Source organism: Schistocerca nitens, chromosome 5 (assembly GCF_023898315.1).
Source record: "Schistocerca nitens isolate TAMUIC-IGC-003100 chromosome 5, iqSchNite1.1, whole genome shotgun sequence".
Lineage (NCBI taxonomy): Eukaryota > Metazoa > Arthropoda > Insecta > Orthoptera > Acrididae > Schistocerca > Schistocerca nitens.
The window spans coordinates 132130207-132151060 of record NC_064618.1 but is presented as its reverse complement, the minus strand read 5'-3'; the positions used below and the strand labels follow the sequence as shown (position 1 = coordinate 132151060).

Here is a 20854-nt window from a genome sequence, read left to right as displayed (position 1 = left end):
AGTCGAGACCTTGGAATACCCCCAAACCAACTGTACGGAAAATTCCGAGACGGCGTTTGCTGTACAAGCCCTACGAATTACACCTTGTGTAGGCTCTCAACCCCAATGACAAAGAGAAGAATCTCGCATTTTGTGGTTATGTGCTAGCAAAGATGGAGGATGACGCATTTCTATACAGCATGTAATTTTTAGCGATGAAGCAACATTCAACCTTCGTGGACAAGTTAACACACACGTGTTCGCATATGGCGTTTGAAAAACCCACATTCACCATTGCAACATGAAAGAGACTCACCGAAGAGCAATGTGTTCTGTGCCGTGTCCCGTACAAAGGTTTATGGACCATTTTGCTCTGAGGAAAGAACAGTAACAGGAATCATGTACATGGATATGTTGGGACAATGGCCGTTCCCTCAACTTGCGAAAGATTCCCAGAACTTCAATTTCCAACAGGAAGGAGCTCTGCCCCATTGGCACAGCAATGTATGAGACTTTTTGAATGACTCCTTTCCTCAGTGCTGGATCAGTTGCAGTGGACTTCAGGACCTGGCTCAGCACTTCTGGCTGCCCAGATCTCCTGATCTCTCACCTTGCTACTATTTCTTACGGGGAAGGAAACTGTATGTACCGCCTCTACCAAAAACTCTGAATGATCTGCAGAACTGGATCACTGCTGCCATGTGCTCCGTAACAGCAGACACACTTTAGCGTGTGTGGGGAAAAGATTGGTTACCATGTTGATGTTTGCCGTGCTGCCAACATTGGTCACACTGAACATTTATAACATTTATAATTATTAAGTAATGATTAGAACTAAATACAAATTATTGAATTTATTAAACTGATATCAAACATTATGAAAAAACTTTGAAACTTTCTCTTTTCACTGTTATAAAACTTGTTCATTTTGGATTTGTACTTAAATAAATACAAAGTTCTGAACATGGGTCCATCATTTAGAATAACCGTGGCTGGAGGAAGTCTACTTTCCTCTGGCCCCCAGCCAACCAGATAAGGGCAAAGACAGCTACAGAGTAAAGAATGTCTTCTAGCTGGAACATTTGTAATAGTAAAATTGAGAAGTCTAAGAAGTAATGGGTATTAGCTAGAATGACAATAATAGAATAATGCGAGAAAAGTAATCAGATCAGTAGGCGGTTGGGGCAAAGCGACAAGCAAGTGTCCCCTTGGGCTCTGCATGCAATGGAGATTGTCCTTCCTACAACTGTCCACTCTGACCCATTACAGAGCAAATGTTATATTGAAAGTGTTAAAAATGGGAGAACAGCAGTCACTACTCACTGGAGTCCCACTCCTAAAATGGAAAATAGGGTGTGGCAGAAAGAAGGGGCTAACCACATTTAAAACCAATTAAAACAGAGTAAAACAGGGATGACCAAGGCAGCTCTTGACGGAGGTAGGGAAAAACGTTCATTAGACTCGGTGTACAGTGGGAGATACCCAAACTAACCACACTGCCCCACTCCAAACGTAATTTAAATTGTGCACCATTCATTCATCAATTGTCAGCAGTTATTCTGCAAATCAATATTGTCTTCTGGCATTGCTACTTGTACACAACTACATCATCTGTGAACAGTTTTAAAAGTACTCCTGACACTCTCTACTGCATCAATTATATTCATTGTAAACAGTAATAGTCCCCTCATGCTTCCCTAGGGTACTCCGGAAATTACCTTTACATCTATCTACAGTATGTTGTTCTCTTGAGAGTTACATGTTAAGTTACATCTGCAAGGAAGTCTTGAATCCAGTCACAGATCTGGTCCAATACTAGGTAAACTCACCTTTTCTTTCTTCATTAAATGGCAGTGAAGGAGGGTGTCAAATGTCTTTCTGAAGTCAAGGAACATGACATCAACATGAGCACTGTTGTCTAGAGGGCTATGGATCTCGTGGTGGAACAGAGTGTTGAGCTTCACAAGATCTCTGTTTGCAGAATCCATCTTCATTTTTACAGGAGATTTTGGTTCTCCAAAAATGTCATAATTCTTGAGCATAAAAAGTGTCCCTTAGTTCTACAACAGATTGATGTCAACGATAGAGGCCTATGAATATGTGCATCTGCCCTAAAACTCTTTTTTAAAAAAACAGGAATGAGCTGCATTTTTTTTTTCACGTCACTAGGTGCCTTTCATTGCTCCAACAACCTATGATACACTGCTACTAGAAGTTCCTCCGCACAATCTTTATAGAACCTTATAGATATCTAATTTGTTCCCAACACCTTTCCACTACTAAACAATTGTAGTAGCTTTTCTTTTACGAAGTCTGTTATCTCAACATCTGTCTAACAGTTTCAAACTGAAGGTGGAGCCATGCCATAAACCTTGGCAACCATAGTCCAAATGAGACAAGATCAAGGTCTGGAAAATACAGAGCAAGAGCCACACCCCAAAAGGTGCGTGCATAGAAGCACAAAGTTTTAAGCATTCATATGCAACTAAAGTTATTTGCAATGCACAGTACTTCCTTCTCAGTCGATTGTAAGCATCGGATGTGGTTGCCACAAGTCTGGTGGAGTGCTCCACTATTATATACACTGGGAGAACCCATTCGAAGTTTAAGAGGCCACGCGTATAAAGCAGGTTAAAGGGCAAAGTTCTTCACAGTAAAATAAGCGAAGTTGTTGCAAGTTGTGAATCAAATCAAGGCTTGGGACTGTATTGTGTGACAAGATGTAAACATTCTACAGTTTTCCATATATCAGTGCCTGTCTAGGAGAAAATACATTTTAACAGATTTATTGTAGATAATAAACTTGTTGATGAATATATTTTTCCCAGTAATGACAATATGAAGCTCTATTCCACAAAAATAAAAAAAGACATGTTTAAAAGTGTATACAGGAAGAAGAAGAAGAAGAAGAAGAAGAAGAAGAAGAAGAAGAAGATGATGATGATGATGATGATGAAATCTCCTTACCCAAACTGGGGTAAGTAGTGGTCAGATGAACACCATTATCAAACATTAGGCTAAAACAGCCATGTGGAAAGGAGTCAATGATTTACGCATTTCCTCTCCAGGCTCAATAGCGAATTGCCTATGAAGAGACCACAATCTCAAAATTTTTGGGTCTACATGGGTGTGAGCAGAACATCACATCTGCTATGTTGTGTCTTTGTTAGGGGAATCCCTTTGGTAGGTCTGAAAGCCTACAGAACACAAATTTCTGGACTGAGAACACTGCTCATTCTGGTGGGAGATGCGCAATTCACAGGCTATCAGGAGGTCACAATGTAGGGTATGTATTTTGTCAGCTGGAATCCTTTCAGCTCATATCCCAAACTGGTGATACTGGTTCTGCATTGTAGCTTATGATCCTATCTTGCCATTACTTCTTTCTTCCATCAACTCAAAAACTGTGAAACCGTGCTATACATGACATTTCAATGCTTGGTCCACCTTGCACTGACAGGATGGTCTCCAATCTGCCAATGGGCCTGCCTCACTTAATGTCATCCAAATACATTTGCCGAGCCATTCTTTAGCTGTTAATATTATGCACCAAACATATTCAATACAGAAGACCAATACAAAAGATTTCTGCCAACAAAAGCTGTTGAAGGTGGACTAAGAAGTCTCACGGTGTGTCGTGTTGATCTCCAAGTACCTTAGCTTGTGGAGATGGCAGTATATGGCTGGTGGTCACCTCATTCATACTACTTTCTCTTATAAACACACATTACAAATAATTGAATACACCAATTACCTTTCACTGCATTAACTGTAGCCCTTCTTTTCTTGCGTATAGCTGATATATTTGTTGCTCTGCCTTCAGTGTCTACTTGAAATGTAACTGGATCTCCAGTCTGCAGAAGTTCCCGTTTGTTAGCTAATCCAGTAATTCCAAATTCATATTCAGGTCCTTTCTCATCCTCTGGAAAACAGAAAGATTGAAATGAATAGTGGTACATTCAATGCTACATTTGTGTTATTTTAAAATAAAGGTAGATTTACACAAAAACAGGCATTGAACACTACAATTCATAATTATCTTATGTGTGAGGAAAGCTTGTAATGTTCTTTCCACAACTTTTTTGCTGATTTGTAATTGAAATAGTTTTCCTTGCAGGGCTCAGACATGAATAAGAGATGGTTAACAGAGAGAGCACACTTTGTACGGAACCTGATCGTGTTGCCTAAAACAAAAACATGTCTCTTTTCTTTTTGAATATTAACATTCTTCAATTTTAGGTGTAAAGGTTGCTTTGAAAGGATAACAGTTCATACAATTTACTTCATCCGTTAATTTCATTCGTAACATATTAACTATGGTTAGACCCAAACATGCTAATACTAGCAGATAAATTTAGTTCTACTGTCACAATGATATCTCCCATTGCAGTGTTACTTTTCCAAATTAGACTATCAGGCTTCAACCGTTCATGATAGAGTAAAAAACTGGCAAAGAGTGACAATACTGATTATTTAACTGATTTTGTGTGTAATTTCATGGACCCTCTACAAATAAACTGATTAATCATGCAGTACTGCTCTACCATCAATAGAAAACTTCCAAAACACATATCATATCAACATCTGCAAACTGTGCATGTATTTTTGGTGTGACATGACCCCACACAACCATTCCATATGACACCCAAACAACTACTGCTCTTGACTTGCATGAGCAATAATGCTTGGGCATTGGTGAATGAAACAGCAAGACAATGCCTTCTGAAGGGAAAGATGCACTCAGCTCTGAGTGTTCCAGAGAACTTGCACCGTGTAAGGCGTAATAAGGCAGTCTCGATTCTGTTTTAAAAAACTGGCTACAACGCCTTCTCAGTAACATCTGTTGCACCGTGTATCTTTGTTAATTTGTTGACAAGTGTATTCTGCTGAAATCCAGGGCGTTCTTCTTTTGCAATCTACAATGCAATAAGGTATTGACATTTATACAGATGCATTTTGGGGAGTAACATGTTCCACACTGCCTCATTTTTTACTTTACGTAATAGCTTATACAATTTGCTTTCAAGTTGTGCTAATTTATGAAACATTTGCCATGGTAGTATCCAATACGTGACGTTCTTTAAAGATTTTTTCCAAATTTCTTCAATAGTAAAATGGCTAAACGGCAACTGGATGAGGCACAAGAGATCCTGCACATTCTAGAAGAATCCTGTTCAGATGCTTTCTAATATTGGGGAGAGGGGAATAGATTCAGAAAATACATGAATTAATCCTCAACACAGGACTGCCTTATCCCCCTCTCATTCGACTCATCCTTTGCAGGCTTTACTGGTGATGAACATGAGACTTCTGCAGTTGATAATGGGCCTGGAGATTCTTTACATAGTTCTGACAAGGCAGTAATTTTGGGTCTAATGTTCATGGCACACTAACAGTCAACGAACAACGTAACTTAAATAAATGTGGAGGAAAAGCAAAACAATTCATTAATTGTATTTGCAATGAATTTGTTAGATGAAATGTTCTAGTAAATTTAAGTTCCCCACCTCAAGCTCAATAATTTCTTGTGCTAAAATTTAATCTTATGATCTTCTGTTAGCTTAATGTGCAACAAACACGCTGTATCAGTTTCACTGTTGGGACTCCTGGTTCCCGCCTGTGAGAGGGAGGCAAGGTCAACAACAAATCTTCAGCTGAGGCCTATACAATGTGACAGGAGGAGGCAAGGTCAGACAGGTTCAGTATTGCCTACCGTTGCAATGGAGGTAACACACAAGGAACAATATGTGGCTTTGAAATTCTGCTTTTGTCTAAACAAATCTTCAGCTGAGGCCTATACAATGTTACAGGAGGTCTATGGAGAGTCTGTTCTTCCCTACAGCAGAGCTCGAAGGTGGTTTAAAATGTTTAAAGAAGGGAGACGATCAATTTCAAAAGAAGGTGAATCCGATGCTCCAGTTCCTTCTCTTACAGAGAACTCTTGTGAGTGAGGATCAATTAATTACCTTAAGATCACATTTTGAAATACTGAACATTTCATTGGGTGCCACCCACATGTTGGTGACAGAAAAATTACACGACACGTGTTTGTGCGCGATGGGTTCCAAGACTGTTGATTCCTCAACAAAAGGGCATTCACATGCAGGTCTGCATGCAGTTAAAGTTGATGTTAGAGGAAGATCAGGAGTTTCTTTCAAATGTAATCACTGCTGATGAAACTTGGCTACATCTTTTTTGTCCTGAGAGCAAACAGCAAAGCTCAATGTGGAAATCATCTTCCTCACCAACCTCCAAAAAAGCGAAAGTGGTTGCTTCTGCTGATAAAGTTATGGTAATCCCATTCTTTGATATTCAAGGAATGGTTTATCAGCATGTTGTACCTGCACACACACATCAGTAACTGGACAATACTACAGGGATGTCCTGAAAACATTGCAAGTCCATATAAAGCGCAAAAGACCACATTTCCGTGAAGCTGGCTGGATGCTGCAGCATGATAATGCATTGCTGCACCAGGGTGTATACACGGACAAGCAAAAAAATTCCTGGTTAAAAACACATTTTCTCCCAGTTGAAAATACACTTTTCCTGTGTTAAGAGACAATATACTTTCCCTCGAAACTGTAAAAGTTATTAGTCCTTCGAATGGCTATGGTTTTATACACTGGCATAGAATTTCTCGGCACTTTAAAAAATAAATTTCTGGGGCGGGGGGCACTTTTTGGGAAGGTCTTTGATGTGCAGCAACATGTACACTGTATATTTTCATATTACGAAAGTATAAATGCAAATTCCACAAAACACCACATGTTACTTTCTGAAGCATTGAAATCGAGATTGCAATGCGCTTTTGTAAGCCAGTCACAGCTGATGCCACATCAGCTCGTCAGCCGATGACAGCAGATATTCAGAGTATACAACACGTGATGTCGTCAACCAATAGCAACATCAATGTTAAGTAGCGCGAACACACAAACAGGAAAAGCTAATAATTTAAATTAATATACATAGTGTTGCTACAGTAAGCTTTCACATATAATATTGGTCTCTAAGATTTGTGGGGAAGTAGAATCATTGGCTCACCCCCCAATAATACCCTACCACAGAGAGAACAACTATGTCTTTGCCATATCTTTTCTCTTAAGTACGAACTCTATGCGACACGCACTGTATATACGCTGCGAGAATATAAGTATTCATAGTAAGTGATGGAAGTGTGAGTGATTATTGCTGTAATCACCAAGCTCGCTCCCCACTATCTATAGATTAATAAGCTGCAAGAGAAGCTTTGTGCGTGTTACACTTAAGGTACATAACACAAAAGTGCCAGTAAAATGTTTAATAACGACATAATGTCTGATCTTCTGGGCTCGAAATTCTTCTAAATTGTTCGTCCACTAAAGTTGATTTTTAAAGCACAGTCAACCGCTCTGTGATTTCAGAAATTCATCGTACATTCTCGCATATTATTCATTTTGCGTAAAAGGAAATTTACTTTGAAAAGTAAAGCCTAGTTTACACGAGGACACTAGGTTGCAAGCAACTGAACTACCGGCCACTCCATATGTGTGCTGCGTGTTTGCCCAACTCATTGGCGAAACTGAACACTTTCAGTGTGTTGGCAACACTAGTTGCATGAGTTTTGAGGTTATGTGAGTTCATAGAGTGCGGACAAACTGAAATATGAAGTGAGGAACGGACAATAATGTTCACTTTTTGGATATCTTTGTATATGTGTCTGTGGGATTTCAGTAATGTCGATTACAAAAATATAAGCAACATATTGCTGCTCCTGAGACCGTCATGTGCGATCAAAATACAGATGGTTTGACAATATCTGAGCTGCAGGGCAAAATTTATTGAATTAGGAGCACATATACAACTGAATTAAGAAAAATACAATTGTGGCTGTGGAAATGCTCGTGTCTACAAGACTAAAAAATCCCATGGTTCGAGTTGGCCGACTCTCTCCCTTTTTTAAAGGACGATTGTTGAAAGGGTTGGGTTGCTTTGAGGGAGGAGACCAGTGAGGTCATCGGTGTCATCGGATTAGGGAAGGATGGGGAAGGAAGTCAGCCGTGCCCTTTCAAAGGAACCATCCCGGCATTTTCCTGGAATGTTTTATGGAAATCATGGAAAACCTAAATCAGGATGGCCGGACGCGCGATTGAACCGTCGTCCTCCCGAAGGCTAGTCCAGTGTGCTAACCACTGCGTCACCTTGCTCGGTTTGTTGACAGGAGGGAAAGCTACGTAAGTCAAGAAGCTGCATGCTTTATTCAATATTCATCTATTCAAAACGTCGTACCATGCTCCCCATTCACATATGTTTGAATTTAGAAATATTTCCACTACAGATCTATCTTCGAGATAGTAATTTGCAAACCATTCTCTTCTTAATGCGGCTTGCTTTGAATAATTATTGCTGTTAATGTTAATAATTATTACTGTTGTGTTAATAATTATTGGTGTTAATGAAAAAGAGTGACCACCAACTAAAACTGCATCTTCTAGCATGCCAAGTATTCTTGATTGTGATGCATGCAATGCGAGACGTAATTTCAATTCTGGCGACATTGCTTCATGCATTACAGTGTCTTTTCATTATTGCTTAATTAACTCTATTTAGAAGAAACGTGAACAGTTCTGGTAACATTCTAAGCTAAGTAAAAGAACTTCGTGGGCCATCCATTATAAATTATTTCAGCAAGGTTGCTGAGCAACCTAACTGACGTCTTTTTTCCATCCAGTCATGACTCTAAACGTATTTTTTATTTATTTTTTATTCTTATGTAGCGATTCCACGCAACAAGCTTTAACTACATCACAACTCGTGTGACGTGCAGCTGGCAAAACTTTCATTTCAGACATGACTCAGGAACCCACAAAACGACGAAACAAGTGTATACTGGTGTCACTGTGTCTACAGTCATATATGAAACTGTTGGCGTGCAACTCATTGCACGCAATGAGTGGTCCAACACAATGCCGTTGTTAACTATGCTTAACGCTTTTCAAACCACATTTTGCAATATTTTCCCACGACTTGTTAGAAATGTGTTTATTTCAGTAGTTGCCAGAGAGTGCCAGATAACAGGCATCACCGCACTTGCGCAGCTATGATTACACAGGGAGCCCCTATGTTCATAAACGTAAACGTTAAAAGATCTTACATTATGCCATAAAAGAAACAAGACATCAGAGGATACTCCAAGAGCATCGGAATGTCATGAAGCATACTAAAATGCACAATTCAGCTTATAGTACACACTGGCATGTCCAGATTCCCAATGAAGCAGGCCTCGACCTGATATTATGCTTCTTAGTGTTGTTTTTGGGATGTAAATTTTCTTTGCGTACCAGTACTGTATTATCTCACGTTTGGTTCTTTACTATGGCATAATGCCATACATGCCAGAAGATGAAAACATGCTCTCGAAATCCAGCGAACAGTTGAAACTAGCCGACAGCGTGGAATTAAACACTTTCAAATAAACGGACTGCCTCAGCAGAAAATATTAATAAAAGCCAAATTTCTTTAGCTAAACGACAAAAATAACTTCATTGTTCAGCAAGGCGTTTAATGCTTGACTGCTAGAAAGGTGGAAGTAAAATAAGACCTGAAATTAATCAAATTTTAGCCCTCCATAATTATGTGAATTTATTTTAATTCTATTGATAGCTCCTGGCCACAGAAATCCGTTTTGTTTTCATTTAACGTGAGAGCAGCATATGAAGAGAAAACAGCAAAATCACTAAACGTAAACACAGGTGATGTGGAGACTACCCACCTCCCCACTACAACTCAAGACGGCTCTGCGCATCTGCCTCAGATCTACAATATTTCCTAACCCCCCCTGCCCCAACATTTGAGAGAGAACTCTAAAGATTTAAAAAATCAACTTTTCAAAAAAATATTAATTTTGTAGTGCACATCTTAATGAATATTCTGGTATATAAAACATATATGTTCGAGGAATTGTAAGACGTTATTTGGTCTCCTGTGTGCCAAAGTGCAGTGCCATGCCTCTTCACATGGCAGTCTTCTATCACGTGTCACTGCATTTCGCTTTGTGGAATTCAAAGGTGTATATTTTGTAATGGAGATCATCAAACTATATTCACGACAGTGGAAATTAAAATGCCCTGTGGTGCCTCTCCTGCTCCCAGTCAGCGACACTGACATCCTGCCACTCTTTAAAACATCACAATTAATACTGGCTGGGATTGTTTGTAACTGGGAGAACAAGAACTCTTCAGAAAATTTGCACTCTTTACTGCCTTGTTTTTGTGTGACATAAAATGAAATGTAGGATACGTAAAACCATAAAGACAAGAGATAAGCAAGACAGTACACATTTCTTTACTGCTTAGGCCCTAGCATTTTTTTCTCTTTAATCTTGCTACTGCTTTACATGGCGTGCTTTCCTTTCTGCGAAGGAATCTATTACCTCATCAAAGTTCGTCAAATGTTATGTTACGTGAAAAATCGAAATGTCGTCTAATACTGAAAAACTTCAAAGTTAGTACCCAAGACTGGTGTGATTTCACGATCTGATTAGTCTATTTCGTCACTGTCTGCTAGATGAAACGAAACAGGCCTGTGTAATATTGCAGCAATTGTAACACACACCAAATAAACAAGACTGTTTTTGCACAAATGGTCATTTTTACAGCAAGAGAGAATATAATTCACGAAGTACCAATACCAAATGCCTATTACGCCTACTAAAAGCAAAAAGTTTTATGTTAGGAAATAGTTCCAAATTTTATTCATATGCTCCAGCTTCTCAAGCCTTAGATCAAAAAGTAGTAATATGAAATTTTTGTATAAATTTGGAATAGTCATATTCTTCCATGATTTGTGTGATGTCCCCATTTCTTCTCCTTCCTCGTTCTAACAAACAATCTTATCACTAATTCTGTAACTATACCTGCCAATGTCAAGACTCATTCTCTGGTTACCTTTACCAACCCTGCCACAATCACCGGTTTAGTTATCCGCGTTTATTCTCCGGTTAGGCATTATTACGTGTTCATATAACGCGTTCTCCGCGCTACTCCCACAATTGAACTTTAGCAGCTGCTAGCCGGGGACTGTGCATCTGGCTCTTACTAGTGTAGCGATCTGGCCAAAACTTCTCGGTCAAAATTTCATTTTCTTGGATACACCGAGAAGATAATACGTAATTTTTCTTATCTGTTATTCCTGTTTGTCGTTTATTTCTATTCTGGTAGTATGAATCTATGGATTTCGCTAGTAATTATAACAAAGCTGATCATTTGCAAACGCAGTCAACCACATAAACAAGAGATTGGCATTCACCTATTCGGCTTTATTCCGATCAGCTAGTATAGCCCCAGCCTCTTTTGTCTGCAAGAAAGTTTATTTCTAGATGCGACCGGGATTCCTCTGGCAGAGACATCACCTGCACTATGCACACACTGAAAAATCGACTTATGATCCATTCAGAAATTAACTTAGAATGTGTTCAAAAATATTAAAAAAATCAGCAGGGATGCATTTTAAAATTATATGAGTAATCAACGTCTGTTGATTACCCATATAATTTTAAAACGCTGGATGTTGGGTGCTTTGTGAAACAAATCGCCATCTGGGACAGACCCCCCCCCCCCCCCTCCACCCACACCCACCGGCTCCTAAATTCGGGCCTGTTCCACATGCGTGAGTGTGGCCGCTTGTGTGCGCCAGCATAATTTTTCCAGGTAGCATATGGCTGCTTGCTGCTACTGGTGATACAGCTAACAGCTACACTTCTGTATCCAGAAGCAGGAGAAGGTACTACTTGTGCGCGACTCAACTGCGCATGCGCATGGGCCCGCTCGCAACTGCTCGAACGAATCTAATGTAAGCACGAGTCCCACGAGAAAGACAGGCCGCGGCGCATACGTCACGAGGATAGGCCTGAGCTCAAGCGCTCGCTCAGCTTAGCAGACTAAATGTGTTTCTAAACCTGTTAACTCGTGGTTAGGTGTTTAAGCACTACCGAGAATTAAATCTTTACATGATGCCTCATGCAAGCGATAATTGTAATGACACAATTTTAATTCTGTTGTACCACAGTACAGCCATAACAAATTATTAGTAGGACTATGGACTTACGATCGTTGGAGGTCTAATGAACAGTAAGACTTCATAATAGCGGATTCCAGTAGACTATGCAGTTCTTGTTTGTACATCAACAGCTAGTTACGAGTTGAGAGGTGTTGAAACACTGTTTGTCTGCTGAACTGAGCAAGTGAGAGAGGTCAGGCCTACCTCCGTGATGTACGCGCTGCGGCCTGTCTTTCTCATGGGCCTCGATGTAAACAGTTGTGACACCACGCTCATTGGAGGCAACTTCTTGTTATGAAGCATTGCATTGTCTTCCTATAGCCTTTGACACATTATTGCTGTTGGCAGATGCCTGTATGAGCACTGTGTTTTGTTGTCATATGTAGCAGATTTCTTTTGCAACTGAAGTCTTATTTTCGGGTTTTTCTCTCGTTCATGTGTTATTGCTGCAGTATTATTCTGCAGTAGCGGGATACAGTAATATCCTTTGTTAGTGTATCGGTTCTAACCAGTCAGAATTACAAAAATTTAACTGCAAACTAAAACAATGAAAAATTCCTGGGTTTTTCCTGGTTTTTCTCTCGGATGAAAAAATCCCCGGATTTTTCCCGGACCGTATACACCCTGTGCATATTGCCAATGTTGTTGCTGAATGTCTTGCAAAAATCAATGTGAAGTGTATCCCTCACCCTCCCTATAGTCCGGATGTAGCCCCATGTGACTTTTTTCAATTCCCTAACATGAAGAAACGCCTTCGGGAGGCATTATCAATAATGAGAAGCAAGCCTGGGGATGCGATTTTGAAGGCTCAAAAAATGGTTTCCAGCAGGTTTTTGAAGACTGGCAGAAATGCTGGGACAAGTGCATCGCATTTATGGGAGACTACTTTGAAAAGGACCTCCTTCAAAATTATGAAGATGAGTAAAGATACATTGGGTGGGGGGGAAAGGAGAGATCATTCTTTATTGAACAGCCCTTGTAGTATGAATAAATTCTGCTATACTAGTTGCCATGTCAACTTGTTTCCTGACATGGCAGTACACATGCCTGTGAAATCCACTTCAGGGAGGTATGCACTGTGCAGTATCCAAACGAAACCATAAAGTTCACTTAATTCGTGTTTCCGTCAGATAACAGTACCTTCGCAAATTTTCCAATAGTACACAGCAAAAAAGTAGCTGAACATTTCCTGAACTCACTTTCCTTGACTATGCACATAATTTTCAAAAATGGACATAAAAAAGCTGTGACAGTGGCTGCTTCAGTTTCTTCATTTTGTTCCCTCGAGTAAACTGATTTTTGTTGAATGTGCAATGAATTTGTCTTCCAGAATTTCAAAGGAAATGAGTCCAGCCAAGGAAACAAACCGAAGAAGCAGAAGCAGCCACTATCATAGCTTTCTTTCTGTACTTTGGCAGCATTTCCTCAAATATCAGAATAGCCATCCACAGATATTTGATGTATCTCTCTTCCCCCTGCGAAACAGGAATTTGTTAGGTTCTGTCAGAGATGACCTTGGGAAACAAGGTGTAGATGAGATTTCTTGGAACATATTGAATAAAGAGGTATTATAGTGCAAGACAACCATACCTGTTGGGGCCAATCACATAAATCTGCAATAGCAGAGTATTGCATTAGTACAGGACACTGCATGGTTACAAAAAAACAAAAGATAATTTCCATCAGTTTTGTCTTTCCGACACTATATGACAAGGAGCGCAATACACACTGGAGTCCAAAATTAAAGTAACAAACTGCTATTTCCCCTTACTGTGTCTAATTCACAATATAATCATACACACTGTCAATAGATATCCATACTATTGTCTTCTGCATGCAAGATGGCATTCTGGTCAGTATATAACCATGCTAACACTGATGTCAGGTCCCTATCAAAAAGGGTACTGACTTTGGGGTAGTCCCATATACACAATCGCTGTGTACGCAGTCGCAGACAGTGTAATACAATACAGAGAAGACAGTTACCAGACACACTGTGGTGGACGGCCAAAGGAAGAATGGAAGCAGGTCAGTCGGAAACTGATGTGGCCAGATGGTTTCATGTGAATTGTTCTGTTGTTTCTTGGGTGTGGCGACAGTTTATAGAGACCAAAACTATATCCTGAAGACCAGGGCAGGATCGATCATGAGTAACATAAGAAGACTGTAAGGGCATGACGGCAATTGGCATCTGATCTCACAGTATCCACCTCCAGCAGAGAGGTCTTTATTATTGGGGACTTGCTGTATGTGTGCCTCTGACATGTCTTCACAACACAAGGGAATGTCCAGAGTAGAGTTGTCAACATGCCACCTGTATGGTTGAACAGTGCGCCAATATACTTCTCACAGGCGAGTCCCAATTTGGTCTGGAGAGTGATTCTCACCGGATTCACATCTGGAGGGTATGTACTCATGGACAATAATGTTCGAACTCCCAGACTTGGAAACAGAAGATACTGTACGCATGGCATGGCATGGCCTACTCGATCTCCCAATTCGAATCCCATATGGCATGTCTGGGAGACACTAGGCAGACAGGTTGCATCACATCAGTATCCATCAAGCACTCTTCAAGAGTTGCACGCATCTCTGCAGGAAGAATGGGCATTGTTACCTCAACATGAGACTGACGACATCATTCACAGCATTCTCCATCTGTCAGGCCTGTACTGTTGCCAGAGATTGTCAAATCCCATCCTGAGAATATTAACCACTTGCTGGAATGTGTGGGCAAATCCTTTAAGTTGGATAAAACGAAGAACACTTTTGTCTAAAATTATGCATGTTGCAGTTGTTTACGTTCTGTATTCTTGATATTGTTTCTACTTTACTATCACCAGTTTATACGGTTTCTGGTGAAATAAACGCAACATTGCAAAAATTCCATCTGTTGTTTTAATTTTGGACACCTGTGTGTATGCATGTGCCATATAATCTAATAAACAGGGACTCAGGATTAAAATTAAGTATGGCCTGTAATCCTGTGCTTGCCACCATTAAATATAGAGAAGAACAACAATTTCCAATAACAATTATATTGCAACATAGAGGAGGGTACTTCCAGTGACAATTGTAGTTTGGTGCCTTGCCACAGTGACTGATTACCTGGTGCAAGCACAGAAGGCCACAGCTCAGCTTTAGGAACGGAACTCAAACATGCTACAATGAGCTGCCTGCACTCTACCACTCATATGCATGAAGCTTCCCTAACAGGCCATCACAGAGCCGATACCAGAAGCTGCTACTTGCCATCATTAACAATCAACCACCACCTGATTATGTAGAGTAGTTGCCTGGAGAAAGTAATGTGGGACACCCAAAACATGATCTGGTGGCACACCTGAGAGCCACATATTGAATATATCCATCAGGAAAGCTAGAAGATTCACAATGTACATAGTGAAATTTTTGCAATAAAATAAAATTTTGCAAAATACTGGAATATACCAAATAATTCACACAAAAACAGTGAAACAATTATTCTTCAAGAATTTTATCCCTACCAATAATTAACTTTGTCATTATTTTTCTGTATTTGTCAGATGCAGTTCATATAAATAATATGAACAATCAAGATTGAATAAACCGTCATGAAAAGAGATTTTTGTTTTGAAAATCTAAGCAGAAATAAGCAGCACATTACATACATGAACAATAAGAATATTCACAGCAAGCAAAGAAATTACTTTTACACACACACACACACACACACACACACACACACACACACACAGATTGAACTCAATTGTACTAAAGAAGCGCTGGTAAGAATTGGTAAATTGTACTAAAGAAGTGCTGGTAAGAATTGGTAAAAGTTTTTAGTCAAAAAGTGGACCCGATTTAAATTTTTCCAACAATATACTGGCACAGTGCTACACTTAACTGTTTTATTGCCATAGATTGATTTTTGTAATGTTGTGTTTGAATTTTTGCAGTCACCTTTTACATACAGTGTTAAGTGTTTATTATCCTTGCAGAGCAGTTTTAAATTTATAGTTGCTTTGGATGAAAAACAAGACACAATTAACACTTTCTAGGTGTGGCCGCCAGCATTTTAATACAAGATAGCACTTGTTTTTGCCTCTCCTCTCTGTGGCAGTCTTTTGCAGGTCAGAGTTAATACCCTCTACTCTCCACATCCTCTCTGAATGAAGTAAAGCAAATGTGATCAATTACCAGGTACCAACTAAGGGGCTGAGCTGGAGCAAGGGTCCATCGAGGTTCAGTGACAATATTGAAAGCAGGTAGACAATAACCGATATTTGGGCTGTAGATCCAACAAAAGTGTGAACTAATGCATAAGCACAGACAAAACACAATTAAAATGACGATGATGAAAGCTAGATGACAATTTTTTTTAAAAACCTTAAGGCAACAATCAATCCTAAACACAGTCATAGAAGAACTAAAGGAAGTTATAGCCATAATGTGAATTTAGCCAACATTACAATGTGCCTTTGGTTACGTGTAAATGAAATATGCAAACTGTGGATCCCCTGCTTGGTGTCAAGAACAATATTTGAGTGGAGGGCTAGCGTTTAACCCATTCATGATACTCAAATGACCTCAAACTACCAACACCCATGTCAGTGACCAGAACCATCAACCAACTACGGCTATTAACTACACACCAAATACTGCTCTGTAATGCTTAAGATTATACATGTGTCATAACATACTTAGAAATGCAAACCTGGCCAACTTCAAGTATGATTATATACTTCATCATATGGAGACCACAAACTACATACTGCAAAGGAGCTGCTTTAACGAAAGTAACATATATCGGTCATTAACTCCACTACAATTCAGAACTGTCTTAATGACCCTAAACATGATCTGCAAATAACCACCACAGACCGGCTCACAAGGAAAAAAAAAAATCACACCACCACTAATCCTCCAACAGACTTCCCAGCTGAATACCCCTGTGAATGATCTACTTAACACATTCAAAAACCAATGACTCCAAGATAAATCTAATCTGGAAACCCACTGGAGCACAAACAATTACTCAAACCTATGGGTTAAACAATAAATATGAGCACCACCATCTAATGCCTTACTAGAAAAATTTAGTGAACTAACTCCACTCAATTCCAGATGGGCTGTAATATAACCAAGAGTGACATTATTCCATTATTATTTACCAACAAACAATTTAAGGTAATGTTTGCACAACCAAAGGGAAGCCAATGGATATGCCTATATGGAAATCAAACCCACTCCTCATGAATATTACTAACACTGATGGACATGTACATAGTAAAATCACAATGAAGTACAGGTATCATAAGCACACCAGACTTAATAGGTGCCAGGCTAATCAGCACAACAATTAAAAACACACAAATATTTAAAGAATAGCTAGAGCAACACTAACTACAGATCAACAAACGCCAAACAAATACCTCTCAAGGAGAAGGGTGCAAGCACAACAACACATCACCAGAAGAGATTAATTCTTAGTACCTGCTCACATTCTCTTAACAACAGCTAACACCAGCAGAAATACGCATCACTGAAATGGCAAACATCGACGGGCAGAAGCTAATTGCTGTAATCAATGACATCTAACCACGCAATTCTTCGAAGGACTTCGACCAAAAAAACAAAACTACATGTAGTAATTCTCACAACACACACTACCGTGAAGGCACCACCTGAATCGTTGCCTACTCACTGGACTGCCTCCAGCACTCTCCTGGCTAACAATACAGGGCATTACCCTCTTATCCAGTACACAAGAGTCTGAAGCAGTGGGTCATTTAAACTAAAAGAGTAGCCCACCACAGCCAAATGTAAAAGAAAAACTTGCAGAAAGTGTCTATACAACGACAATAAAGGCTTGCTTATAACAACACAGTCTGACTATTACATGGAATAGAAATTCAATTAAGCTATAGCAAATAACTTTACAGGATCCCTTTGTTAATTGTTGAGATAAGGGTCACTGTATCCTAAGATAGTCATTTGCCTGGGCACTGTGCTCACTGTGGTTACCACCTGTACATGCCAACAAATCTGGCTGTCCTCAGATATGGTCACATGCATGGGCCACACACTGCTTTAATATGCACACATTTGACAGGAGTGGAATAAATTTACATTTTTTAATGTCCCCATAGGCAGAAATCTCCAGGGTAACATCAATCAAGTGACGAATCATGCTACTGCGCCACCACAACCAACACAAAACTCAGTTAAATGCTTCTGCTAGGTACTGTTGTATGCATTGTAAAAAATGAGGCGCACAAACCCATCTGTAGTCTTTTTGCAAGGGACACATTCTCCATAGGTGACTCGTAGTGCAGAAAGTACATGTCAGTTTGCTTGCAAAGTGTACAGTCCTCCGAGTCTGTATCCCACAATACCTCACACAATGATACTAATGTGAACCTGATGCCCTGCTTCCATGATTGCTGACAGATTTGTGTCTGCCCATATGTAGTTAGTGTGGTAATTTATTATCAAACTTGTCCATAAATAAAATATAAGCTGTTAACTATGGACCCCCAGCACACAATGTTAGAAACCACCTGCAGAGCTGTTATGTGGTATGGTATGGACATCTTTTGTCATGACAGCTTGCACACACTGTGTGAGAGATGGGATAAGGCAGTTGCTTGCACAGAATGGAATGTGTAAAGAGTGCATCTGCCTTCAGTAGCTCCAATTATTTGCACACTTATTTCAGGAGCATCAGCTACTCACTGTGCCATTCACATCTCCATACCTGGTGCGCAAATTGTGCAAGATTTAATATGATCCCTTGTTCTTGTTGTGAATTATCCTCTAAGTCCCTGGAACAACCTGTTCACTATTTTCAGATACAATGTGGTGGTGTTGGTGTCTAAAGTACATTACATACATAAACTTGTCAATTATGTCTGTTGGATAAACCTTGGTTGAAGACTTCCCTGCCATTTCCATGTGGAATAAGACCCCATTTCATGAAATCACTACTCTTTTTCTGAAGCTGCTACAGAAGATATTTATTGCTTGAGGATTTTTGTTTCTTTTATTGTAGGTATACTTCAGTTACTACACAATTCATATTACAAGTGAATTAATGCCTACTTCAACTTTTTAACCTTTTGTTCCACATGTTCATATACCAATAAATAAAATATCTATTTGAAACATTAATGCTAGGCTTGTAAGAAATAAACACAACTTTCAAATACTTGTGAAAATCAATGGCTCACATACAGATCTTTTCAGTACTTTGCATCATAACAAAAGCCACACAGCTACACGCTAGTTCCAGTGTTCTGTCACATTTGGAAGAAAAAAATGCATTAAAGGCTAAAAAGGGAAGTTTTGGATTTTGCTCTCAATTGTTTGGATGAAGATTAATGTGGAGAGGAAACTTGGGCCATAAAAGTACTGACATGGAAAGGGTGACAATTATTGAACTACATGAAAAAAAAACTTAAAATTAGTTACAAACTACAGGATGCACACCCTATATTCAACATGTAAATGTCACTACAGATATTCAGATTTAGGTTATTACATGTTCAATGTGTCTGCCATCATTGGCGGTGATGTGGTGCAGACAAATGTCGATGACCTTCTGAATGGCTGTTTTCAGCTCAGCAATGGTTTTGGGGTTATTGCTGTACACCTTGTTTTTAATACAGCCCCACAAAAAGGAGTCTCATGTGTTCAGATCCAGAGAATATGGCACCCAATTGAGGTCCATGCCAGTGGCCTCTGGGTAACCCAGAGCCAGAATGTGGTCCCCAAAGTGCTCCTCCAGGACATTAAACACTCTCCTGCTGCGATAGTGTCAAGCACTGTGTTGCATGAACCACATCTTGTCAAAATCAGGGTCACCCGTTGAGGGTGAAGAGACTTCTCGACCGTGAAATGCGGATTCTCAGTGCCCCAAATGTGCCAATGTTGCTTACTGATGAACCCATCCAAATGAAATGTCCGACAACAACAAGGCACACACACATGTGCATACTAATTCCCAGCATGCCCCGTGGCCAACAGTGCAATTTGAATGTCCAACACAAACCATTCAGAAGTTATAATGATTTTATTTCATATAGTTCAATAATCATCACACTGGATGCAATGATTGAAGATGTGCAAATGAAGTAATGATTTTGTACTCACCTCCTTCAGTAGATACCTGAATGAGTCCTGCATACTGACTCTGATCTGGATTCACACTCCTTAAGGGCCGAATGACAATACCATTCAATACATCTCCCTGAGCTGGAGGTAGTTCAATAGTACCCTTCGGTAGTATGCGAACATTTTCTGCTGTAAGACAGCTGCCTGATGACCCCCTTGTTGCCAAGTTATATTCAACTTCAAGGCCTATCTCCAAGGTTGCATTATCTCCATCAAAGTTGCTGCAATGACAATTATGCCTCTAAATTTGCTGCATAGCTTGAAATACATGGACCAAGGAAAATTTAAATTTCATAGTTAGAAATAAAACTGACGACGTGTTCTGTGAAACTAACAATAAATACCTAAAATGGAAGAATACTTCACGATCATGAGCAAGAGTTTCAATGAATCCAAATCCATCTTTCAGAGCGGCAATAAAACCCTGGCACAATGGTAAACTGTTTGAACGACCCAATCCAGTTTTTGACTGGCTCCTTGCTGTAACATGAACATCTGTTGCTACAAGTTCCTTATTTCGTTTCACCATGCTAATGTTGAAGTCCACCTATAAGAAAAACATTCCGCTTCAATATATATGAACTATGAGATCAGTAATTATCAGAAACTACATCTACCTTTAAACATTTGCATATCACCTTACAATATAGGTGAGACATTTATAAAACTGTATGTACAGAGCATA

The 20854-nt window shown here is 39.6% G+C and overlaps 1 protein-coding gene across 2 annotated transcripts in view; it reads right to left on the bottom strand.

Moving 5' to 3' along the window:
* The window catches only part of LOC126260216 (cold shock domain-containing protein E1-like), an 88423-nt gene that overhangs the window by 42429 nt on the left and 25140 nt on the right, over window positions 1-20854 (bottom strand). For both annotated transcript variants that reach the window (XM_049957513.1, XM_049957514.1), the window contains 3 exons: window positions 20514-20716; window positions 20149-20390; window positions 3734-3901 (listed from right to left, as the gene is read on the bottom strand). In XM_049957513.1, coding sequence (XP_049813470.1) covers window positions 3734-3901; window positions 20149-20390; window positions 20514-20716 — 613 coding nt within the window. The remainder of the gene's footprint in view (window positions 1-3733; window positions 3902-20148; window positions 20391-20513; window positions 20717-20854) is intronic.